Genomic DNA, 26,576 nt, shown 5'->3' with positions numbered 1-26,576 from the left:
TTGCGGCCCCTCTGAAACCAGCATGTTTTTCTTGTTAAGCAGGGAGCAAAAGAAAATAAATGAAATGATCTTTCTAAAATGAAAGCTTCTACTTTCCTCACAGATCTAAACTCAACACATTGGAAGAATTCTTTTTACTGTTCTAATTAGGTGCATTATCTGTATTATAAGCAATTATTAAAATGTTTTATAATACAGAAATGTGGATATGCCATACATCAGTGACACGCAAAAGGAGATCTATGGGATGACTGCAGCAGATTATGAATGGCTGTTGGCAGCATTAGAAAGGGTCAGTTACCTTGCTGCAACACAAATTTTTGCATTCAGCAAAAATACTATTACACAGAATAGACCCATCTTTCAGGTACTCGCAGAAATTTCATTTAGATCTGGGAGTTATGTGCACAGAATGCAAATGCAGAACTCAGAGTACCTTAAAAAAAACACAACAGTAAGACCAGTTTCTGGTGTAAAAATGTTTATTTCAAAGAAAGGTAGATCTATACCCAGATGGCCAAGAAAAGAAAATGAACAAAAAAAAAAAATACCCCACAACAAACAACTGTTTCCCACCCCAACACCAAAAGACAGTACTCCACAATTTACCTTTACTTTAGGTTTCAGTTTCAACATTTTATTTAAAAAAATTCAATTTTTTTCCTTTTTCCATGATGCTGAACCTGAGGAAATTAAGTACCTTTCATAGGAGGGTTGTGTGGGATGTGTGAAGAAACCGCAATAAAATTTATTCACAATATACAAGTATAAAAATATGTTGCTTCAGTATTATAATTTAATAACTTTTTGTTGTTTCATAGGTATCTGGGAAAGGTACAGACATATGTCCTGATCCTGTCACAAGAGGTAGAAGGCCAGCATTTGGTACAACATTCCAGGAGAGCGTCAAAGTGACATTCCTGTTTCCCCTGCAAAAACAAAAAACATGAAAGAAAAATCAGCATAAGTACCAAGATTTACCAATTTACCTAATCAGTACTAACATTAACTAATGCAGGATAAGAATAATTTTCATGATCCAGGAAAAAAAAAAAAAAAAAAAAAAAAAAGATTTCAAGTTTTACGTAGTCACTTCATGAAACATTCCCTGTTTTACAGTTAAGAATTCATTTATTTTTTAATTATTCTACTCTTTTGGAGTTGAGTACAGCACAAAACCAATTCTGTAGAACAAGGATGATAGAAGCATGATCTTGGGATACAAGTACAAAGACAACAGACTGATGGAATACACATACCTTATCATAGCAATACAAATACTTGTAAAATGAGAAGCATGCAAGTAAATGATGATGTCAGGATTAAAAAAAAAAAACAACACAAAAGCTACAAAGTGATTTACTTACTTGAGACCATTTCCATCATCAAAGAAAAAGTACTTCGACTTCATGTCTTTTAAGAACAGCCTTGGATTATCTCCTCTCAAAATGATCTTGTCCCAAAGGACCACTTGGTTCAGAGCCTAAGAACACAATTACAGTTAAATTAGCAAGATTATGTCTCAGAGCATGTCTGGTCACTCAAATTACAAAGCATATCCACTAAAAATCTGAAGTACGTGTTTGTAACACACATAAGCAGTTTGACAAAAATAATGCTGTACACAGGAAAACTGATGCTACTATACACTGAAGTGTGGCACAATACATGGGACAACAGAACAGCTCAGTGCAACACCACAAACACGATTTTAACAAGTCAGATGATTGTCAGACTTAAAAAGTATGATAAGTGTTCCTTTGGAATTGCAAAAGTTAGTTTTTAAGAGAAGAATTTAGACTTTCTTTCAAAAGACAAATTCAGCTGCATTGCTCAGGTATTGTAATTTTTTTTTCCAACTTCAATGGGGGAAAAAACATCTCTATTTCAATTGCAAGTACAATTCCAAGAGTTGTATGAGCACATAAAAAAGATGGATCCCAAAATCTTAAGTAACTGTATACTGATCTAAGTAGAGATGTAGTAAGAATGGCACGCAGTTAAAGTCTCATACAGTATGATACAGCACAATTTGCCCAGAGTAGTTGGCTAAAGTGAGAACTGGAGGTATATGTAGAAACAAACCTATAAGGTGAAACAAGACAACGAATTCCCAGTTTCTAACAAAGAAATCTAAAAACTGTTCTCATGCAAATGCAGCATCCATAGCATTTGTAAAATAACTTTAAAAAAAAAATCTAGAAAGTTTTATGTAGCAAATGAAAAAAAAAAAGCCTTCACTACATCCTTGCTGATATCAGAAATTAATGAACAGAAAATCCACGACACGTGGCCAAGCCAAAGGCTGCAACATCCATCTGTAACAACAATCAACTGGAAAAAGTTGGGGAAAAGTACATCAGACAGCACAAACAGGTGAAAATAATTCAATTTTAAGGTACGCATTACTTTTCTTTCTGTCTACAAGGCACATATCAAGTTCAAAGACTTCCCACCTAGCAGTTAAACTGCCCAGAAAATAACCATAAAAGCCAGTGAAAATGGTCCAAGGCAGTAGGAAACTCTAGCACCTTAACCCTTCCCATCAGAATTTCAAAGTGTTAAAAATCAATGCGGTACAAAATGGGCAATCACTTCAACTTTCTCGTTTGTACTTACATTGTTTTTTGTTGAGTATTCTGCAGACAAATATAGAAACAATTGTTTAACATTCCAGTCAAATATACTCTGCAAATGTATGCACATTAAGGAAAAGGTTATTATATTGTAAACTTTATATTTTCACTAGATCTGTCCAGACCATGATGATTACAGCAAGTTCTTACATTTCAATACACCTTATTTTATTTATAAATCAGAGCTTTTCCAAGACCTCCAGCACATTCTTCAATCACTTTTAAGCCACAGGTTTCATAAATCAGATTAAAAAACATGAATAGCTATTTCATGTAATGATTTAGGAGTTCTATATTTGACATTACAAGTCAGTAACTTAGATCCGTTGCTACTCAATCTATTAGAAAATCTTAAATGTAAAGCAAGACAGAGTTTTTCAGCAATTCTTTAAAGCTATCATTTATACTATCAAAGAACGTTAGCATCCAAATGAGGATGAAGATATAATAGCAATAATCAATATATAATACAAAACTTACAGAATGCAGAGAGCTCAAAGAGCCTATAATATCTGCATTAGAAAAGTCAGTAGACTAGAAGTCTTATCACACTGGGACACCTGAAATCATCACATATAATAATCTACTTTCTACAAAGAACTTTAGCTTATTTAACTGACAGGCCTCTGCCTAAAATTTCTCATCAATGGTAAAATACTGATAACTGCCATTTGAGACAATCAGTGTAATAAAGGTGATATTTTAAATGTCTGTTGTTCATTTAGCAATGAAATGCAATGTGATCGCTAAGGAAAATAGTGATCTGTGATTCTGTGATTCTGTGAATACCTCTTTAATAATAATAAAGATTAAAGATGATGTTCTACTCCTCCAGCCTACAAGAATGTAATCCCTTTTTATTCTATTCTTCTCTGTCTTGGAACAAAAATGAAATAGAACAGATTTTGATGCTGGTTGGAGAATCTATCTTGTCCCACTCATCCCAAGTCTGAATCAGATTTTGAAGACCCGAGTTCAAAAGCAAAGGAAGGAAAGAATTAAATAATCATAGCTGCTATTACTAGAATAGGTGACTAAAATATTCAGGTAAAGCAGCTCCAGCTAACTCAAAACAACAAAGTTAAGAAATCCCACAAAAACACACTTCCAAAATGATTTCTAAAGCCAGTCATTAAGTACAGACACGAGAGCTTTTGAATCTAAAGGAAGGAGAGGGGAGTTATCTTCTAACAGTCAATGTATTTAATTCTCATTGGGACTAACAAATCACATCCATTAGTTGAGAGCCATATCTTTTTACAGATTTTATCCAAAAAAAAAAAACAACCCAAACTATCAGAAAGTTATGTATTACAACCCTACATACTGTGAGACTTGTTTATGCCAAGCATCAAAGATTAAGTCAAAATTTTCTTAAGCAAATTTAAAACTACTGCTAGTATAAAAAACCTCAATAGAACATGGAGTCTTTTACACCCACACACTGCAGATACTGTATGAGAACATCTACAGGGGTCCTGTCCTGCGCCCTCCCCATATGCGATTCAATTAATCAACTTCAGAAGCATTTTAGTTTCTGGTTTGAATAAATACCAGCATTTCAGAGATACGAAATAGTCTCAGGAGCTTACTTCTGCATTCAGCTGATTGATAGAACAAAACCTTCTCACTACCATGCAAGAAACACAAGCAAAAATTCAGTTCAAGGGTTCATCCAGCTTTTACATCCACTCAAGAACCATATTTGATTTGCTCGTTCCATGTATCAGTCTCCTCTGAAGCAAAGAGGAAATCTGTGCCTTGTCTAACACAGTGACAAAAAACAGCTAACAGGGAAAAATTACAGGAATTTGAACCCAGCTGCAAAGCAAAGCTTTGTGTAGTCACTTCAGCTAAAACATGCTACCTTATATTTGGTACTGATTTCCTCTGAAAAATAGGATTTTTGTATCTTAATCCCAAGAATGATTTCCTTTCATCAACAAAACTAACAATACCCACAACCCACCCCCTTTCTCAAAAAAAAAAAAACCAAAAAACCAAAAATCAGACTAACAAGAATGACACACAAAAAGAGAAACACACAAAGAAAGCTGAATGAAGTTATCAGCAGGGCAAAAATAAATACAGTAGATTTTGCAGTACCATGTATGCTTACGAATGAACTGAGTGGTACTAAGTCTTAGAGATTTGATAGTTCAGCATCTAAGAAAGTAAACAAACACCATTTCTTTTTCAAAGAGGACAGATACCTGTATACAACTATTATGCAGCTGGAACTTTAAAAACCTCATCGCAGAAAAGCTTCAAAGTTACATCAGAGTTCCTAGATTCATTACGACAGTCTGAACACTGGTTATATAAACACTGTAACTAGTTCATACCTCAAAACACAAATACCATCTTCACTTAACACTCACACTACCCTGGCAGTGTTAAAATGCACTTCTCTTAGATTAGTTGCACTGCACTTCTCTACAGAGAACAGAGCTTTATTTTAAGAGCAGGCATAAAAAAAAGCAAAGGAAACAGCTCACCCAGCGCCATTTACAGATCAACTACTCCAGGTTCTATTTTCATGCCCTAAATATGCAAAATACCATTTTTGTCACTGCTTTAAACTTAGATTTTAAGACAAATTTCTGCCTTTTTTTCCAAGTCCCAAGTATCAAGATTATAAGTTAACAAAAATAAAAGTCAAGATCTTATTTCAAAGTGTTTTCAAACCATTTTTTTTCCATTAAGGATATCTGCAGTAATGTCAAACGTGACGAACGCCAGATCACTTCTTTCTCTAGGTCCAGTGAAATCTTCTACATTTCTTCTAAGATAAAACAAAACACAAGATTATCTTCTCCTTATTTCTCTCTCACACTTTAAGCAAATTATTATTCTTACTGCATACTTTCCCCATGCGTTCCCTGTACTTCCTTGCAAAAGCATTTGGCTAAAATATTACCACATTATACAATAAAGCCTGCCTTCCAGAAGGCTGAGAGCCCCAGTTTTAAATGATGGGTTTTACCCCCACAGAAGTCTATGTAAATTATACAGAAACCCTGAAATTATTTTCCAGTTAACAAACATTTGCTGTTTCTTTTGTACCTAAACTGCATTCCATTTCACCTTTAGCAAAGTGCGTGTTACCTATCCCCATCTTCAAATTTGTAAGCTGATTGGAAGGCTGGCTCAACAGCTGGCAATCATTTTAAATAATATTTATTTAGAAAACCTTTAGTGCTTAGTCTCATACAAGACACTCCAACCATTCTGATTAACTGTCATTCATTTTGCAGTTTAAACAACTTAGAGAATTTCTCCTTGGCACGTTCAGTCATTAAGGAGAAGAAAACACTTAAATCCTTCTACACAGTAGAAATCATAGACAAGTTTTGGAAGACTGCTACAAATCCACTTTTTGATAAATTATCTGACATCGCCATAAAACACTTAAAAAAATAGAAAGTGGAAAATAACACAGGTATTTACATACATATGTTGTTAAAACTTAGCCTACCAGAGTTACTGCTACAAGCTTACGCTGCAACAGAAAGCAAACTGGCAATGAACCATGAGCCCTAATTCCTCATGTAACAAAGACCTTGGGAATTATGAACTTACCAGTTACATTTATTCTGCTGTTAAAATTAGTCTATGAAAATGTAATTTCATATAAACTAAATTCAGTAATCTCAGAGGAAAAAAGTATTAACCAGTGAAAAACACACTCTTGGATACAGTAATTAAGAAAAACACCACCCAAACTCACCAATGTAAGACTTGTTAAGAACTTCCATTCCTACGCAAACACCTTTTTAAGTAATAATTCTTGTCAAGCACTTGACATAATTTCCAAATAACTGCCTGTCAATCTACTGGGGTAAAGGGCCTGAAGCTGGGGGCCTGTGGAACTTATTAGAAGTTCAACAGAAATATCTCAGGTATAATGCCTCTTCTTTCATTACTAGCAGATTCATGCATCACTGAAGGGACAGGTTGCATACATTTCATCTAGGTCAGGCATTAGCATGAAATTAATGCTGTGAAGTTCAGCAGAACACTATATTTCTCCTTGTGCCAGTTTTAAGCTTTTCTTTTTTTTTTTTTCTTTTGCAATCCTCCACACTGTATACACACAGAGCTAACAAAGGTGCTAAAGCAATCAAAAAGGTGACTGCAGATCCCACTCTATTTGGGACCATTTCACCTTCCAAAGGCTGCTGCCAGCCACCCACATGCCTTGGGGTAGCTGAGCAGCTCTGAGAGCTGCTTTAACTCACTGACCAGGCCCAAAACAAGCCCAGCAAGGAGAATAAATAAATAAAGATAAAAGACACATTTCAGGTAAGCTAAAGCAGATCAGAACTGTCCCATTCTCAGATGTAACTCCGGTAAAGAGCCACGCCACCAGAAGCAGGAGTTAGGGCCTCGGGCTCTTTGTGGCAGGAACCTGGCTGCTGGCAGAACCGCAGCCATCTGCGTTGGCCACCGTGAACTTGATGCAAGCTTCCTGTGACAAACTCTCTAGGAAAAAAACAAAAGCCAAAATGCTGAAAAAAAGAGGTTACATCAGCCCGCTGTGTCCTGTGGGCATGGGGCTTTCCGCAGGGTCCAGTGGAAAACAAAACCTCCAAGCTGGTCTAAGAACGCATTACCAGCTCGCTCGGATCTAGTTCGGTCACAGCATGGCTCGAGTCGGAAAAGGCCCGTGACGCCCACCCAGCCGCAGCCCCCGGCGGCGGGCCGGCCGCCAACCACCCGACCACGCCGCCGGGGTCCCATCCAACCTGCCCTCGCACAGCCCCAAAGCACGGAGCCTTAGAGCTCGCACCGACCGCCCGGCACAAGCCGCCGCTGCGCGGCACAGCCGCCCGCCCCTGCGGGGCACAGCCCAGCCCCCGGCCCTCCCGGAACCCCGCCTGGCGGGGCGGGAGGCGGCGAAGCGCCGTCGTGGGGCTCCCTCATTGGCCCCGCTGGGGGAAGCGGAGCGCCCCGTGGCCGCGGCCGCTTCAGCCGCCGGGCGGAAAAAGGGGATTAACGGGGAGGAGCGGAGCGGAAGGGCCCGCCCGCGGGGGTCCCGGTGCCGGACGTTACCCGGCCCGCCCCGCCGCCCGACCCCCACTCACAGCGTGACCCGGGACACGGCGATGCTGACAGGCACGCTGCGCTCCTTGAAGGCGGTGGTGATGAAGCAGCCGAAGGTGAGCGCCGCCATCACGCTCAGCGAGAAGGCGAAGAGCGAGTTGGCCCGGGACAGCACCGTGTTCATCTCCCCCCCCGCTCTGCCCGCTGTGCGGGCTCCCGGGCTGCAGCCGCTGCTCGGGGCGGGGTTGGGGAGCCGCTCCGCCGGTCCTGAGCCGCGGCAGACACGGGCGGCGGCGGCGCCGTCGCTTGGGCCGCGGAGGAAGGGGCGCGCGGCCGGCAGGGAGAGGCGCGGCCCCGCCGAGAGCACGCCCTGCCCCTGCACTGCGCCTGCGCGCGAGGCCGCCGCGCTTCCCTCGGGCGCCGGCAGCGAGTTGGCGTAGCGCCTGCCTCCGCCTCTCGGTCAGCGCCGTGTGTCGGAGGGAAGGATGCCGAAAGAAAAGCCCCGCCCGCTCGGTGTGGCTGTGGGTGAGGCTTTTTGTGTGTGTTTGCTTTCTGTGTCGAGCAGACATCCTGACAGCTTGTCTGCCTGGCTCGAGAGGGCCGGCAGAGCTCAGGCACGTCGCCCGCGTCTTGACCTGCGTGTGATGGAGGCGTTCCCCCAGGAGGGCTTCGTTGGCATTCCCGTTTTGTTGTCTGTACGCTTAGCGTGTACATCATCTTGTCATTACAATGCTTTTCTTTACCAAAGGACTCTGTGATCCCACGCCATTTGCAGCACAAGGCAGTCCTTGGCCCCAGTGAGTAGGTCGGAATTTCACTGCGGGTGGGTGCCAGCACGATGCGGTTTATGCAGTGCGATGGTTCATTCGCCATCATTGCAGACCCCTCCTCAGGGCTTGTTCCTGCCCCATGGAGCTGGAGCGTTAGGAGTTGCAGGAGAGGGACAGTTTATATCGTTTTCTTTCCATTTCCTTCTAAATCACTAAGCCTGAGTGATAAGTGCTTTTGTTTTTATAGAGTCTGTACAATGGTATTTGCATGTTTAACTGTATTATTTATGCTAGGCCTGATTAATACCAATTCCTCAGGGTGGACAACAGGTGTCAGCAGTGGTTCACTTATATTTAACTTCCCAACACTACTATTCCAGCGTAATGAATGCTAGGAGTTGGCACAGGAGTTAACACACAGGGGTCTGAAAAGATAGAAGGCCTTATAGAATCATAGAATCTCTCAGGTTGGAAAAGACCTTAAAGATCACCGAGTCCAACCACAACCTAACCATAGTACCCTAACTCTAACAACCCTCCGCTAAATCACATCCCTGTGCAGCACGTCCAAATGGTTTTTAAATACATCCAGGGATGGTGACTCAACCACCTCCCTGAGGAGCCCTATTCCAGTGCTTCACAACCCTTTCTATAAAGATTTTCCTGATATCTAACCTAAACTTATCTTGGCACAACTTAGGGCCATTTCCCCTTGTGACAACCTGTCACCAGTGAGAAGAGCCCAACCCCGCTCTCGCTGTAAGCACCTTTCAGATATTGGAAGAGAGCAATAAGGTCTCCCCTCAACTTCCTTTTCCCCAGTCTGAACAGCTCCAGTTCCTTCAGTCTAGTACTAATTCTCTCTTCATACACAGCTTAAATACAGTGATCAACAGATTTGTGCTACAGATTATTAACTTTAGAGTGTGAAGGTATCCATGGGGATGTGCTGTTGTTTTCCGTGTGTCTGTGCCTCTCCGATACTGAAATAAGTTGCAGACCCAAACAGGATTGTCTTTTTAGCAGTGTGTTGTTAAATTCTTTGCCAGTTTGCATGTGATAATTCTGTGTTTTCTTCGTGTTCCAAAATAATTCCAGAAATACGGAGCTCAGACTTTCTTGTGTAAAGGTGCCTATCAACTTGTTGTTTGATGTTTTGATTTGCTATTCAAAACATCAGTTGCTGGGAGGTAGAGGTTTTATGATTTATGGTTTAGAATTGAATGCTACTGAAACCTTGGATAACTGTTACTGCAAAGTGGATATATTCCACCAAAATATTTGAAGATTTAGCAGCAAAAAGGAAACTTGCTGCAAACCAGGGAAATTAAACATTTCAGAAGTAATAAAATCTCTGCTAGAATGGAAAAGACAGTTCCAAATAATAACAGTATTATTTTCTTGCATCTGTAGTTGCTGTTTGGAGTTCTTGTCATTAGATATTAGAGAACTCCACTGCTGGGAAAACAGAAATTTTAGGAATAAAGTAGTAAAATTTACAAAGCGGCAGTCGAGTACATGCAGAAAGTTGAAATCAAAAGGTCTAGGCAGGCTTCATGTTAGATCTGTGTTCTTAACAGAAATGAGTAATTGTGGCTGTTACTTATGTAGTTGTGAATTTATTTTAAGAGAATCTTTAATTAAATGTCACTTAAAAGAAACAGTATTTGCTCTCTGATGTTCTAATCATGTGCTCTTTTTGTGTAGCAGGATTGATCCCACTGAGCAGCTCATGCCGATGGTGGTCTTCTGAGAGGAAACTGCTTTGAACTTTGGATGAGGTGTTCTACTTCGACGCTCAGCTTTGTGAGTTGTTCCTTTAAGTATCTGTATAAAGAATGTGGCAAGTATTGACACTGAACATCAACAAGGATTGCTCAGAGTACTTTTTCTGCTGAAGTCTGGATGGTTCTAATGCACTGTGCTTGGGGTATGCTGAGATAGATCTCTCACAGTGACTGGCAATTTTGGATGTATTCTTTGTGAACTCCAGGTGAAGAGAGAGAGCTCACTTTGCTTCAACTCAGGTAGTAGAACCTTCAGATTTTTCAGTCCTTATGTTTCTAATTGGTCATACAGATGAAAGCTTAAGGGCCTATGGCATCTTTGGCATCTAGATAGTTAAATGAAGGCTTTATAGGTAACTTATTTTGGTTTAAGGCCATGCATATACTTCCTAAATTTTACCATAAATGTCTAAATCCTTTATTGAATTTATCTCCTATTGATTCTTGAAATGTTAGCTCTTCAATGGGCAACAGGAACACACAGAAGCAATTGGATATGCAGATGAAAATTAAAATGGATTTTGTCAAATATTACAGCAAATGTGGCCGCGAGCTGCTTGGGCAATTTTTGTCACTGATGCAACAACCCCCTTTCAGTTAGCACTTCTTCTGACTTGGCCAGTTTTACAACTGGTGTGGACAGACCATTGCCATAAGTAGTCATGTTTCTGGACTTCTTCAGAGAGTTTTTGTTTCTAACCTTCTTTTCACATCCATTTTTTCATTATGGACCTAAAAATTACGGAGAATACTATGGTAGCTGAACATGAACTTTCACTTGCATCTATATTCCTGTTTATAATGCTTCAGCAAGAAAATGTCAGGGAACTTAAAACGAGTGAACTTGATTTATTAAACAGTGTTTCATTGAACCGCATAAGTATGTTGTATTGGAGATGGGACCAGATAGACTTAGCTCCAAAACCAGCTGTTTATTTCAGCGCTCAGTGTAGTTCATTTATGGTTCTTAGCAGACCTGCTATCACCTATTCTATGACATAAAAAGCCATGTAGGTCCTCTGATGTACCGCTGGTTTAGCTGAAGCTTTCCCTGTGCCGTGTGCTTTGCATTCTGTGGTGTGAAGCATGTGTGCTACTGATCCACCTCACCCTACTTTTACTTCATTCTCTAAGTCATTCACAAGTTCTTCATCACAAAGTATTTTTACATCTCTTGTAAAAGCACCAAGCAAAGACTGTCATGCCTCAGCTTGAGGAAAAGAATGTTTTGCCAGCTCTGTCATGATATCATTTAACTGATACCAAATTTAGTGGATGGAAAAACCTTTCTGATGTTATCATTAGCCATGAGAGTCAGGATATAGTGACTCCTGGATATCTGCTTGCTGTATAATCTTTTTACTCTCAGCGCTTCCAAGTCATGAAATTGTCTTAGCAGTTTCATTATATTAAGACCATTTATAGGCACCAGAAATACGCTTTACACAAAAAGGAGATAAATTAAGCCACTTCTACTTGGTCTAGAATAAATTGTGGCCAAAAAACAAAAATAAGAACATTTTAAAAAATGAGGAAAGAGAGTACAAAGACAAAGGAAAGAGATGATTTCACCCCTTTTAGAAGAAATTTATGATAAAGAATTAGTTAAAAGGTTAAAGCAAAATTAAAAGATAGGCCATAATGTAGAATAACAACTAGTAATTATGAAAGGATTTCAAATTGGTGACAAGAAACATTCACCACTTGGATAGATTATTTCAGTCAAGTTTTTGACTTTTGAATAATCAACGCTCGTTATCTTGACAACATCATTTGAAGCCCTTGTAGATAAATAAATAATGATTTTCTGTAGATCTGAGATAGTTTATTAACTCCAAGGAATATTAATTCAAACAGCTAAGGACCGTATAGGTTACAAAATAGCAGAGAGGCATTAGTTACAGGTGCAAACATGGTAATTTGAAAACTGTCCTCTGAACCAAAATTTCCACTGGTCCTACTTTTCAGATATATACTACCTCTTATTTGTGATGAAAAACAAGTCTTCACATCATGGGTTTTCCGGAATTTCAATGTTGCTGACTTGTTTATTTATTTTTAAGTAGAGATAGCTATTTAATAAGAATATGTCATTGTGCTGTTATTACAGAAAAGATTGACTGTAGAAACTGCAGAATGCCAGAATAAATTGTATGAATTCAGATTACTGAGCTGTCTGTTAGAGAAACAGCAAAGTTAGTTCTGTCAAGGCAGTTCAAATATCAAATATCTTTTTGGGGACCCAAAAAAGGTACTATGGAAAAGGGAATGATGTACAAAATGAGGAGACTCTTCAAAGATTAATTAATACAGCTATATCACTAAGTTCAGCTGTCAAAAATTACAGCCAAACTTCTTTATTAATAGGCAGTTTGTACATGAGTTTCGACATTATTGTTCGCTACTCTTCAAGTGGAGGTTGCTATCTCTGTAGCAGAATGGGTGATAAGGTGTGCAAATGCTTTTTAGTGTAATGTCCAGCAAGTTAGTTTATTAAGAAGTTAAAATTAAATTGCCAGATTCTGAACTGAAGTGGCTAAATGCCAATATACATTCCTCTCTGCTAATTTCCAGGAAGGGAGAGAGAGGGGCAAGAACTCAGAGTAGAGGAATGGAATGAGCAGCTGGATGTGCTAACTTTTAAAATTTCTATGGGGCAAGACTTTTATCTGTCAACAGTCTGTGTGTGTCTGCTGTCTGACATGTTTCTGGTTTTAGTAATGTCTCCAAGTAGATACGTGACTTCTATTGGAATCTTCTGCTGTAGTACTCTTAATAACTCAGTTGTCCAAATGGACTGAAATAAATATTGTAGGACAAATGTAAAGCACTTCTTAGCAGAATACAGATTGAATTTATTTGTAAGCAGGTCAGTTATACATGCTTCACTTCTGTAGTGTAGGTATCAGCTTTACTGTCAGTGAGTAGATGGAGTGATTAAGCACATCAAACATGCTCATAGGATAATTATAGAATTACAGAATATCCTGAGTTGGAATGGACCCAGAGGGATAATGGAGTCCAACCCCTGGCTGCACACAGCACCATCCAGAATTCAAACCCTACATCTGAGTGCATTGTCCAAATGCTCCTGAATCTCTGGCTGCTCAGGGCTGTGCCCACTGCCCTCAGGAGCCTGTTCCATGCCATCACCACGTAGAAGAACATTTTTCTGACACCCAACCTGATCCTTCAGAGTTCCTTTCCATTCCCTTGGGTCCTGTCACTGTCATCAGAGAGCAGAGATCAGCAACTGCCCCTTTGCTCGCCTCATGAAGAAGCCATAGGCTACCATGATGCCTCCTCTCTGTCTCCTCTTTGGACTGATCAAGCCAAGTGACCTCAGCTATCCCTTATGTGTCTTGCCCTACAGGTCCCACAGCATCTTTGTAGCTGTCCTTTCCTCTAATAGTTTCATGTTCTTCTTGTATTGTGGTGCTCAAAATAATGTTGCTGATAGCAGAGATTGTTTGATATTAGACTTATAGTTGAAGTGGAATCTATCACCATTGTGACAAGCAGCTGTACACTGGGTGTGTAACAAAGTGATATGGCCTTAAAATTTCTGTATGTTCTTTTAAAGGATTGAGAGAGTTAGAAAACTGGAATTTCATAGTCATTTTAATATCTGAAATATTTTTTATGGTTTTAAATATATGTTACGCAATGAGTGTCTGGAGTGTCAAAAGGTATCGATTGATATTTAAATCCTGGGACAGTAATTCCATCCTCTGTAAATCCAGATTTGCATGTCTGTATGTTGGAACTATTTTCCAAAGACCAAACACTAGAATAAAATCAATTTAAATTTGTTAAAATTTAGCAATTGATTAAATAAAATTTTCATGATGTTACAAATGCAAAGTTGTATCATTCCTGTGGTTCAATAATGGAAGAGCTAGATTTATATAGAATTTAAGTTCCATTGGAGTACTGATTTTTTTTATACAGTGGGAGGAGTAAAAATATGTACCTGAATGCATGGATTTGGAGTTTCTTGAGCAATTAAAGAACTGGTCAAAATAAGGTACAATAGCAAAATATAGAGAGAAACTGGGTATCTAACAAAACTGTGCATTAAAGGTTTTTAAATAAACTGATGTCTTTCAAAGTCTTACGAGAAAGGAGGAATGGTGTCTAAACACAAAGCCCTAGAGTGGAATGAATGTCAGAAATCAGAGCATGTCTACTGAGAGAGGGAAGATAACATGTTTTATGGTGCTTATTTTGATTTCCTCTTGTGCATGAAATACCATTGCATTGCACTGTTTGGACAAGAAAGATAGTAACAGAAACTATTGTAACTGTAAAATTCTTAGAGAAGTGTAACTTTGGATACCAGTTACATCGTAGCACTGCATTGTTTGTGTAGATTCTTGATAGACTTGACCTTAAGGCATTTGAGGATGAAAACTAGATGTGAAAAAAGAGGTGGGCCTTTAATTCGTTTATTTTAACAGTGTTGCATTTGCCTCCATTGGCAACACAACTGTTAGATTTCTATTTAGAGAATCAAGCTTTGGCATAAGTTGAATAAATTTATAGAATTTTTAAGGATAGCCAACAGGTAGCAGCCAAAAAGCAGTAGATCTGAGACAGTTTGTTGCACTTCTCTGGACCAAAGTTTGTGCTCTCCCACTTTTTTTTTTCATTCCTCCAAAACAGCAGCACTGCATCTGTACCATCTCTTCCTATTTTACAAAGAAGAGTGATGTCTGGGTTGCTCTACTGGGCTTGAGTTCCTGTTTGGACCCAGCAGCTGTTTCATGCCCTCCAATTTCAGAACTCCTAGGTATCAGAGAAACATGGTTTGCTTGTTTTTCTGTGCTTACACTGGGAGGTGTAACTTATTAAGGATACAGCTCAAAAGAACATTTGGTATTTTTAAAGGTTTTACTGACTGTGTTTATTGTATGTTGTGGTGTGGTAAGCCCTTTTGGAACCATTAAATGAATTATCATTCAGTATTTCATTTTATTAATGTTATCCAAATTTTGCATTAAAAGAAAAATTATGTACCTGGTTAGTTTTCACTACTCACTTACTGAATATTTCAATATCCACCTATTTTCACTATGCACCTATTGTTTTCACTCTGAGTATTTCGTTTACAGCAGTGAGGTCATCTGCAGAATACTGCTACTGAGTGGTGTTATTAAGCCCATTTTTGAAGTGACAAAGTGAGGCATGGAGGAATTTCTTTCTCAGATGTCAAAATTATTGAAGAAATCAGAATGTCCAGATTGAGACCATGCTGTTTTAAGGGCTTTCCTATTTTTATAATGTTGCACATTGATTTCTGTTTGGAAGCCATCACTGTTCTGCACTGCTGCGGATCAGCCTCCAGTTGCTTCACATTGCCATGCATTACAAAATTTGGAACATTTACTATTGCCATTTTTTTATGTTCAGACACATTGACAGTCACAGCAATTGTCAATTCCTTGTTTTATTTACTCAGACCTACACTTTCTGATTTCATTTCCAACATCTGTAGCTTTTGTTTTCTATTTTCCCAGTCTTGCTCTCAGTTATTTTGTGTTCAAGTCTCGTTCTTTATATTGTTGATTCTCCCAAAATACCACATGAACATTAACATTTAAACAATTATTCTGTTTTCATATCTGTTTTCACGTGAGAGAGTTATGGGGCTAGAAAGAAATAACAGAAATATTACTAGGACAGTAATTTTGCTAAATTTGCTAAAATAGCTTCTTCCTATGTGTGAACCAAAACTCTCAAAACTTATAATTCATTTCTTTAGCATACTGTTTATAGCCATGGAGAGAAAATTAAGAGAGCGTGGAAGACAAGCTTTGATAGAGGAACAATTCTGCTCTTTCTTTTCCTTTTTGCTATTTCTAAATGCAAAAGATTTACAGGTCAGTGAGATTTTTTTTTTTTTTTTTTTTTTTTTTTTTTTTTTGAGAAATCACTTACAAAAATTACATGCATCTATGACCTTATTTTTGTAAAGGCACTCATTATTTTTTTGCTCTTTACTGAAAAATTCAACCTGAAGAAGGCACCTAAGGACTGAGAAATTTCTCTGTTCAGTGATTTATCTACTGCAGTTAAAAGAAGCATGAAAACAGTATTGTAAGTGGATGATTAACTCTGAATGCTGCTGTTAACTCTGTTATTTATAGTAATTGCTATTTGGATTTTTGCCTCTACAAAGAAAAGCTCTTCTCTTTTGTTATTTAACAAAACATGGGAGAAGTCCAGATGAGAAAGAACACCTATGAGATTAAACAATATGCAGTCAGGTTGAAAAAAAAAGGGGAGTAGGGAGTTGTTCCCATTAGATAATTGATTCTTCTTTATTCTGCATGGCTAATTTGTAAGAACAGGTACTTCAGGTGGTTTGGGAATTGTGAGAAATATGGAAGAAGTAGAAATATGGAAGACAAATGTAATTCATATGCTGAATATGTTATTAAGGGAAATAGCATTTCTGCTAATGCTTAGAACGGAAATTGGCAGTGCTTGCTCAGAACATAATGCCTATTTATCCTTATGGAAAACATGACACCTCAATTCAGTGTCAGATAACAATGTGCCAAATATAAAAAAGGATTTTCATTTGGCATTTTAAGTACTCACTTCTACTTCTAACTATGGTACAAGGAGAGCAGTTCCTATTCTAGCTGGATGAGAAAATGTCTATAAACAAAATTTAGGAGAAAATTGATACTTTTTTTTTTTTTTTTTTTTTTTTCACAGATCAATACAGTTTACACTGTAAACTACTTTGTTATTGCCTCTTGTAGTTACTGTTTTCTATGCAGTTTGTTCTTTTTTCCCAAGAATAACAACTGAATGTCTGCTTCTTTCAAGATAAGCACAATTTAGATCTTGTTTGTTAATAAATCATTATTTTTTTTCTAAGCATATTTTATTTTATCATTGTCTTTTCTTCATTTATAAATGTTTATTTGAGTGTAGTTTTTAGAAAATATTAGTTCTTACTATAATAAATCACTCCTGGAGCCAGGTGATAAGAGGATTTTTATTTTGCCACTTTTTCTTTAGAAATACGTTTTTGTATTGTATCCATGCTATGCTGTTCATTAAAGTCAGGGGATCTTTGGATGCAGTGACATTTGGATGATACCCATGGACAGTTGCCAACATTCTAAAATGTTTTGTTTAGACAATCAAACATGAGAATCCGAAGAAGAAGAGAAAGGGTGTTTTAGTTTAGGATTACTATGTGTAGAATATTTAAAATTATAAGTAAATATACTATTTCTTTTTTAATTAAAAGGAAGCGCAATGGAATTAGAACAGGACCCTGACTTATGCTGCCACAATCCTTTATTTTAGGGATGTGGCTTACTGAGGAATCTGGTTCTGTCCTGCAGCTCCTCCATTTGAGTCACGTTGTGACACCAGCATTTACTCATTACTCACTAGTGGAACAATTTGTGTGTAACTTCTGATAACTGTGAGTAATAAGCTTCTGGTATATAAGCTAATTAATTCATAAAGAATCTGAGGAACTTTGATTCCCTTCTCTAAAACTGGTCAAGAAATAAAGCCTGTTACGTCATTGGTTTAAAATAATACAAAACTGCACAATGCAATGTGTATCACAACCATTAAAAACATTCCATGCAATATATTTAATGGTGCCTTTATGGGTTAATTTTGTATGTTTTTTTAATTTTGTATAATTATGGATAGTGATCATATTTATAAAAATATATCAGTGTTGGATTCCAGTCATCTGCTCCGAATGCCATTTTTGTATAATGCTAAAAGCCATGTATACTAGCTATTTTCACTCAGCCTGAACAAAGTAACAGGAGGTGGTCTATTTTAAATCTATGTTTCTTTATTAGAGTATATTTCAAATATTTAGTGATGTGGTCTGTTTTTGTAAGAAAGATATTGTTCTGCCAAAAAATGAATACACATAAAAGAGCAGTTGTACTTAAGCAGGATAAATTATTTTAGTAAGAACTGATTTATTTACCTGAATTACTGTTTTAGAATATGAAACTGTAGTTTAAAATAATATTTTTGGCAGAATCTTTTAAAGCATCTATAAATAGGATAAATAAATGGATTAGAAATGCATGATTTGGAACAAAACACACCTTATAAGAGGAACAAGTACAATCCAGGGTCTTGGAACCTCTCTCTGTTATATTCTGCCCTACTTGCAATTGCTGGGCTAGCAGGAGTGTTAGTGAACTCAATACTATGTACAGTATAAATAATCCTCATATTTTGAGCAGCAAGCATCATGACCAGCTGATATTTTCTTTCCTACGGACCAGTTGTTCCCAAGAGTGCGTGGCTGAAGCCATATGATCTTATCAACACATTTGAGAGCCCTACCCAAACAGTGAGAGAGATTTTCGTGCAGCAATGACTGTCATAGAGGAAAGTCGCCCTTTTGCCCAGCAGCTATCCAATGTCTATTTTACTATACTTTCTCTTTTTTGTTTTAAACTCTTTGTGAAGATCAGCCTTGCTATACTTAGTCATTTCTACATTGTAAAAGGGAACCGTAAGGAAGCAGCAAGGATAGCTGCTGAATTTTATGGAGTTCCTCAAGGACAAGGTATGTTTATATTTACAGTCTAATCACTACTGTTTGGGCTTTTTGTTGCTGTGTATTTTTTGTTTTGATTTTTTTCAGGCACTTGCTTGTCTGCAGGAGATTTTTCTGTAGTTCTCTGTTCTTTTTAACAAAAATCTGAAGCAACATTGTTAGATGTTTTTAAGCAAATTATTATTAGTAGTATTTTTTGCAGGAAAACATTATGTTCAGAATGTATTATAGTCAGTATCTTGTTAAGAGAAAGGCCTATACTTAATAAGGCTGTACTTAAGATTGACACATATTACCACTCTAGTACACTTTTTTTATTCCTAATTGCTTTAAAAATTGATCCCACTTTAGCCATATGTGGGTGAAATTGTCCACATTTGTATGTTATTATTTTGCAGTACTCCAGTGAAACTAATCCATGTATTAATGGGAATTATTTCTTGATTAGGGGTTTCCTGTGATTTATTTGAGATTATTTGAGAAGTCCTTCTGCTTCCTCTGAATTTACATCTTGGCAGGTATCAGGAAGCTACATACTTGTCAACTTGAGCTTTTGGGTGTCTGTGTGACCCACTACATTCTACTGAGTTGAAAGGTCTTTCAAAATTCTTTTTTCTGTTTGCTCAAGCAGAATTTTGGCAGAGCTGTGTATTGCTGTTTCCACAAGCTCACCTCTGCTGAGACAATGCCATTTTCGTTTAATTCTTCTTCTGGGTCACAGAACACACAAACTCTTTTCTTGATTATGCTATCCTATTGCACAACTGAGCCATGCTTTTTCTCAATATGGGGTCCTTGCTGCCTTGCTTGTGTCTTGTGGTTCCTTATGTTCTGAGATGACAGAAACTTTAAGTTAGACAGCATAACAGGAAGGGTTGTCTCATCTCTCAACACATTCACCACTCATCTTTAGGCACCATAAAAAAACAAGAAATAACCTGAGTTAAATGCAAAGTGGGAAACAGTAGAAATATGCCAGAAACAGCTACAGATCTGAAGATCTTTTCATTCTTCTATACTGGGACAAAGCAGAGATTAGTTTGTGTTACACATTCACTTGAGGTGGATTTATATTGTGTCTTCTCTGCATGATTTAGAAAATTCTGGCTCGTGGCTTCTCCATCTGAGTATGTTAATGAGAACATTTGAACTAGTGCATTACTGTGCGTGTGTGTTTTTGTGTTAATAATTGTATAGATGTATGTGTGGGTGTATGCATGTACACGTACTCACTGGAGTGGGATGGCAAGGAATGACCATCTGTCCCACTGGCAGAAACACTCAGAGGGAACATGTTTGTCTTTGATTGAAATTGGGACGAACTTTTTGTTAGAAACTTCAGGCTCACTGTAAGGTGGATCAGTCTGGGATGACTGGCAGAAAATCTGAGTAAGGAAGGAGAAGGACTGGGAGAAAAGCAGAGGGAAAAGAATAAAATGCATCAAGTTGGAAGGCATTTGGTGTTCCCTTATCTTGCAGTCTGCACCTTTGCTTGTGTTTGTAGAAGGGGTCATATACTGCCTCAGTTCACAGCACACTGTGGCATCAGGTTTGTTTATGTTTTTGAAGTACAGTTTGAGGATGCCTCAGTAGAGACTGTACAGTACCATGTAACTTTGGTTCTCAACTTCTCATATGTCTAGAAGATGTTCAGTAAGTTATGTGAAGCCACAACTTCTATTAAATGATAAAATTAAATATTGAATATCCACTTAATGAGTGATCTTGAATATGCGTTTTTATTAAGCACACAAAGGCCTCAGCAGGAAACCTCCCCACAAAACAAACAAAAAAATAGCCTATTATTGCCTAATTGAAATTTATAGAATCTTAAAAGTAACTCCTATTAGAGGAAATGTTAGTTTTCATTTTCTAGTTTAAACTCGATTATATACTCCTAAAATCCTGTTTGTGCTGGTATTTTCAGTTTCCTTGCAATACTACAGAATTACTTTTTGCTATTAAAATGATTTGGCCACAATAGAGTGCTATAGTATTGAAGAAGGAAAGATCTCTTGAAAATGAAACAGGCATTATTGCAGTTTTACCAACCTGAGTTCTTGAACTAAAATAAACCTTTCTTTTTGCAAAGCCTGTGTAACCGAGGACATTTTATATAGTTGTACTTGATGGAACTTCTTTTATCATACTGAAGGTGTACAGGATAGGTCAGTACAGGATTTGAGGCCTGTGTAGTCCTGTTGCTAGGCAGAAGTAGTGAAACAGATGATATTTTCTTCCTTAATAATTCAGAAATATTTTCTCTCTGGTTTGGATTGTCACCAGACTACTGTGTTAAATTTATTCTTTAAATCTCAGTGCCCATAGTTAATCAGTAATGCATATGTGGCATTGAAATATATGAATTAGATCAGTGTTCAGCAATAGGTAAGTCCAGAAATGTGCATATAAAATCTCTACTAATTATAAGTCATAAAATTTGTTGAAGATGAAGTCTGAGTAACACTTTCTAAAGCTGAAAGGCACCCTGAGAGGTAATTTGGACTCTCTAGTACCAAATATACATGGATTGTCAAATGTTTGTCTAACCTGTTTCTAAAATGCTCTGTAATAGTGATTTCTGTGGTATTTTGATGCAACCAGTACTGTTTTTTACTGTTCTTATCAGTAGAATGCTTCCCACTTATCCCAAGATCTACTTAGTTTTTTATTTACATGAACCAAACATATACAATATAATTAAAGCACTTAGGAATTTTTCTCCAAATAGGAAAAGTGATCAGTTTAAAGACTATTAGCATGCATCTCCTCTCCTCACCTCTCTGCTTTTCTGGAGTAAAGAGGACAGGATTTAACTTGGTCTGTGCTCCTAAGCTTTGTTTTCTAGACCTGGAATTGCTGTTGCCATTTTTGGACTTGTGCTAGTTCAAATACAGTTCACAGACATTTTTACTGATGTATGGTTTCCCATGTTCAATAGAGTGCTTCAGCTGAGACTTTATTAGTGGAACCGGTGAAAATATCAATTGTATAAAAGTGGGACAGTTAGGTCGTGTGCCATGCATGTGATATGCATCACCTATGTATCACCTTCTGGAGAGAGGTTTCTTTTTTTTCTTTTTCCTCAACAGTATAGTATTATGGATTCAGTCTGTAGCCAACTATAAACCTGATGTTATAACAGTGTCATCTGCATTTGCCTTTTTCCTTTATACTTGCCTTTAGCTAACTTCATGCAGACAATTTCTCCATTGCACTGAAATCTATTTTGAACTGTTTCCCTCTGAGCAGTTGGAACACCTGCAGTTCAGTGTCATATACTGATTTCAGAAAAAAACAAATGCAGTAGTCTATCATCTACAGTATTAGAACACTAAATAGCACCAAATGCAGGAGATAACTCCGCAGTCTTTTGTATTTTTTTAAAGTGCATTAAAGACTATGTCTTAATAAGCTATTAGAATTTATTTTTTTCAGTGAAATTGTAGTATTACTACTATAAAATAATCAAATGAAAAAGGAAAATCCATTCTATTGTAAAGGTTTCATTTACTGGATCACTTTTAACTTTGGCACTCATCTTGTAAACACTTACTCATATACACATTCTTGCCCCATTGAATTGAAAGGGGCTGATTTGTTATTCAGAACTAAGTGCTTTGTAGTCAGGGTCTTACAGCCAAGTTATAAATAATTATGATATCTAGCTTTTCTTTTTTATTGTGCTGAAGTGAAGACATATTTATTTATTATTCTATGAAAATCATGACAGTTGACACATTATTTATTTATTTTATGGAAGAAGTCACAGCACGTACATTTTTATTCACTTCTATAGTTCTGTACCCTATAAACTGACCTACACAAATGAACTTGCTTGCAGATTAATTTGGGGTATAATTAGCTTCTTAATAGGCTATCTGCAGTGACAATGACCTGCACAGTAAGATTAATTCTCTTCCTGTATTTCCAGACCTGTGGAGAGTTAATAACTCAGGCTTTTGTGCAGCTGCTGCTTGATAGAAACTGAAAGATCAAAAGCAACCTTCAGCCTATTCCTACTATTCCAACCAGCTGGCCATAGCATTAAAGTAGTCTACAAGAGCTGAATTGAAGGTTCAGCTGATATTTGTATTTTCTTTGCATTAAGATGAGGCACGTGGTGTCTGTACAGAAGCTAAGCACTTTTGACAGTGTGAAATGTTTCATTTTTAATATCCTAATTTTAATTATGTCAAACTGCAAAAATCTTCATAGAATATCACCTTATGCATAACTAAAAATTAAGTACACTAGGTGAATGAGGTAATCTTTTAAGGTCTTTGCCATTCTAAGCCATTCTCTAATTCTATGTTTTGGTTTTTTTTTTGTTTTTTTTTGCAGAAATGGAGATTGTAGAATCATAGAATAGTTTGTGGAAGGTCATTTAAGATCATTTAGTTCCAACCCGCCTGCTTATTTTTTAGGGCATCTTTATATTTGAATGAACACAGCAACCTTTTTTTGCTTTATCTGCCTTAGCCATGCATGGTAGAAATGACCAGTACTTCAGTTATTCCTAGTTACCCTAAATGAAGCCATTCATGGCTCATGAACGCATGCTGCTTAAGACTGGAGTCTCTCATCTTTTGGTATTATGAGACTGGCAAACAGTCTAGGTCTTCTGTTCCCCCTTTTTTCCTCTACACTGATTACTGCTTGGGCAGACTCAAGAAACCAGGTTCACTGAATGCAACTCAAAAATTGGAAGTAATGCTATGTTACACTGCTGAAGAAAGCCTGACTACATTTTTAAGTGCAGTGAGTGATTACAGAGACTTTTCCTATTATTCTGTTGTAACAAGTTGCAATTGATAATGTCACTCAGCAACAGTTGTTAGGTAGGGAAGAAAGGCATGAGGCATTTTCTCAACTTGCATTCCACAGAGATCACAGTTCTATTAATAAAAGCCATATAAGACCTCTACTTGCTTCCTGGATACAATAGAGATTCATTTAGTAATGATAGGAATATTGTATGGCATACCTATTCTCCATACCACTCAGTGTAAGGCGCCACATTTAGCATTTGTTTTTCATACGCAGCACGTAAGCTAATGGTGTAAAAATGCTTAAGATAGTGTGAACGTTCTTTTTGAAAAGTTCAAGGGAGTTTTTTATGATGGAGGTTGTCACTCTCTCTGATATGCTGAATAACTGCTTCATGTGAAAAATACTAAGGGAGAGCCAGATTTAAAAATCCATCTCAAGATTTTAGGTATATGCATAGAATGGAGCAAATCACACTGAGTATCAACAGGATACCAGAACTGTTCTCCCCTGAAGAATATAAGTTACCTTAAGGGCATTTTGGTGAGGGCTACATGATAGAATTAGACTGGCATGGAAATTCGTGAAGCCAGAGTCCTGACCTATCTGCAGCTGCAAAAACCAAGCACACCTCTTGGAGAGCACTGACTCTTCCTTCACCTTAAAGAAAATCTCTGAGGCTTACAGAAACTGCCAGTGTAGATGTCTGCTGGGGACTGTGCATGCTTGCTTTCCTGACAGAAACTGAGTTACCCTATCGTGTAGATTCCTTTTTATTACTGTACACTGAAACTTCCTTGAGAGGACTACAGGTTCTATATTATGATCAATATCATTCATCTGTGTCATCTTAATATGTACCTTTTCTGAAGCTGGACATTAAGTTGTCACAAACACTAATCCTATTGGCATGCTTGATTTGTGTACTCTGATTTAACTCATGGAAATTCCCTTCATCAGTCTATTTTTTAGAGTGGAATGATTAACAAGCTTTCAAACCACAAACAAAATACTGTGAACATTGATGTAGCTTGCTTGAAACCTGAGTCTTAAAAGTGCATAACAGTAAGACTGAAAGATAACAATGGAGTAAAGAAAGCATAGAGCAGCCTACCTTACAGACAACTGTTAAAAAAAAAAATTAATTAGAAATAAAAAGTCATTAGGAAGCCCCAGTAATGAATTGAGGTAGACCCAAATGTACCATTTGCAGTGGTCATTTATGCAGCTGTGTGGCATAAGGCACCAGGGGAATATCAAAATAGCATAGCTCCCTAAAGGTGATGTTCCTTCCCTTGCCAATAGACTTGCTATAGCCAGTGTTCTGCTATTCACACTCTTCTCTTGTAGGAGATGTTCTCAAACATTTGCAATGCAAGCAAACAGCGAGTGAACTTCTGCCAGGGTTTGATGATGATGGCTTTAGGGGAATGCATTACGTGCCTAAGTGCTGAGCTTTATTTGTGATTGCAGCAATGCTGCCTGGCTGGCCATAAATCCATTAAGGCATGCTCCATCTGTTGCACTGGTGGTTGTTACTTTTTGCTATGTCTGGAGTCTTTCTGGCAATAGATCTGATCTCTTTCTTTATGGCTGTGTTCTCTCATTGTACTTGGCTGAAGATTAACTCTGTGGTACTTTGTACCATTCCCATGTAGACTGTTGGTCTTCTGGCCACGTCTGTCAATATCTGAAGCCCAGCCTTGTTTGGTATCTGATTTGGCTAGCTTAATCAGCACTGTTACTTTGATTTGCTTTAACTTGACCCATGTTAGAAAATATTCTGAGCTATGACTGCCTGTCTGCATGAAGAGATCTGGCAGGTGCACAGGAAATCCACAAGGCAAGAAATGTAATAAATGGATCAGTGTTCCATGCTGAAATTCTATGATGACGGAGCATTTACGACATCACAATTGTAATCCTTTTCTAAACCTTCTGCTATGCTTCCTAGCATCCAGGCATGTAAGGCCTAACAAATGGTAACAACTTCAGCAGAAGAGGTAGAACAAAGAGCTATCTATACACTACAATATACAATATATATATTTTAATAATAATAGCTTGAATTTCCAATTAAGAGATATGAAGATGTGTATAATGAACAAGAGTCTGTAGTAGGACTTTTTGGTGTTAGCTTTTTTTTTTTTTTTTAATAGTCTCATAGACAAATAGCATTTCCTGCTTAAATAATTAATGACCATTTAAATATCATCTACATATGTGTGGGCATTTGTCGAGATATGGGGTGGGCAGAAGACTGATGATGCCTGGGTAATGCCTGCATTTCTACTTGACCGCTATTTGTATTATTGAATTGGACACAGATATGCAAGTACATGCAAATAAAAAGAGCTTCAGTACAAAACAGTTTGGGAGGCTAGGTGGTACATCAGTTGGCTACTTTGCTGAGGGTTGCACACACACACAAAGAATACTGATCTGGGCTGTTTGAAAGTAGCGCAGTTTTGTTCTGTTCTTCTTAAGATAAATTAGTGTTATTGGAGTTCAGATTGTATTGCACTGAGCTTCATCATATCTTGATTGTTTTTTTTCTTTTCTTTTTGTCGTTATTTCCATTAAAGACCTTTTGTCAGTGCAGTTGCATCTCTGTGGCCTGAAAAACAGCCTCAAAATTAGAACGGGTTCCCCATGGAAAGAGAGGAATAAAAATGTCTTTCATTTTCATTGCCAGTTATTAGAACAGTTGCCCCTGTAGAGTAAACTTGGAGCTATTTGCTGGCATAGAAATACTGAAATTGTACTTGTTGTTGTTTTGTTTTTAAATAAAGATCTGGATAAAATCCAGGTCCTCTTGTCAGCTGGTTGTTTTTTTTGTTTGTTTGTTTGGTTGGTTGGTTGGTTGGTTGGTTTTAGGCTGATTATCTGCAGTGCTTCCAAGGGTATCTGAATATATGTCTATAGTACATATATATATATCTATAGTGTGAATATTGTCTGTAATTGCTTGCAACCAGGACAGCAAAATATTGGTCTACCA

The 26,576-nt window shown here is 37.6% G+C and overlaps 2 protein-coding genes across 5 annotated transcripts in view; one reads left to right on the top strand and one right to left on the bottom strand.

Annotated features, from left to right (window-relative positions):
- Positions 1–604: 604 nt before the first annotated feature.
- SPCS3 (signal peptidase complex subunit 3) lies at positions 605–8,048 on the bottom strand. 2 transcript variants are annotated; one of them, XM_048940990.1, is made up of 5 exons: positions 7,724–8,048; positions 5,348–5,421; positions 2,620–2,696; positions 1,368–1,483; positions 605–929 (listed from the first exon to the last, which is right to left on the bottom strand). In XM_048940990.1, the coding sequence occupies exons 1-5, from the start codon at positions 7,864–7,866 to the stop codon at positions 797–799; spliced, it is 543 nt and encodes a 180-aa protein (XP_048796947.1). In that variant the 5' UTR covers positions 7,867–8,048; the 3' UTR covers positions 605–796. The 2 variants fall into 2 exon arrangements, with proteins under 2 accessions (XP_048796947.1, XP_048796948.1); XM_048940991.1 differs by having other exon boundaries at positions 5,348–5,418.
- A 2,111-nt stretch (positions 8,049–10,159) lies between these two features.
- ASB5 (ankyrin repeat and SOCS box containing 5) overlaps positions 10,160–26,576 on the top strand; it is a 34,351-nt gene continuing 17,934 nt past the window's right edge. The window contains exon 1 of one of the 3 annotated variants that reach the window (XM_048940983.1): positions 10,160–10,258. Coding sequence is in view for 1 of the 3 variants with exons in the window: in XM_048940981.1 (XP_048796938.1) it covers positions 18,619–18,814 (196 nt within the window). In the remaining 2 variants the exon portion in view is untranslated. Of the gene's footprint in view, positions 10,259–18,260; positions 18,815–26,576 lie in introns of those variants that run through there. The other 2 variants (XM_048940981.1, XM_048940984.1) reach the window with 2 other exon arrangements.

Source organism: Lagopus muta, chromosome 4, assembly GCF_023343835.1.
Source record: "Lagopus muta isolate bLagMut1 chromosome 4, bLagMut1 primary, whole genome shotgun sequence".
Taxonomy (NCBI): Eukaryota; Metazoa; Chordata; class Aves; order Galliformes; family Phasianidae; genus Lagopus; species Lagopus muta.
The sequence above is the reverse complement of the archived record's forward strand: the minus strand, read 5'-3'. Positions and strand labels throughout refer to the sequence as shown.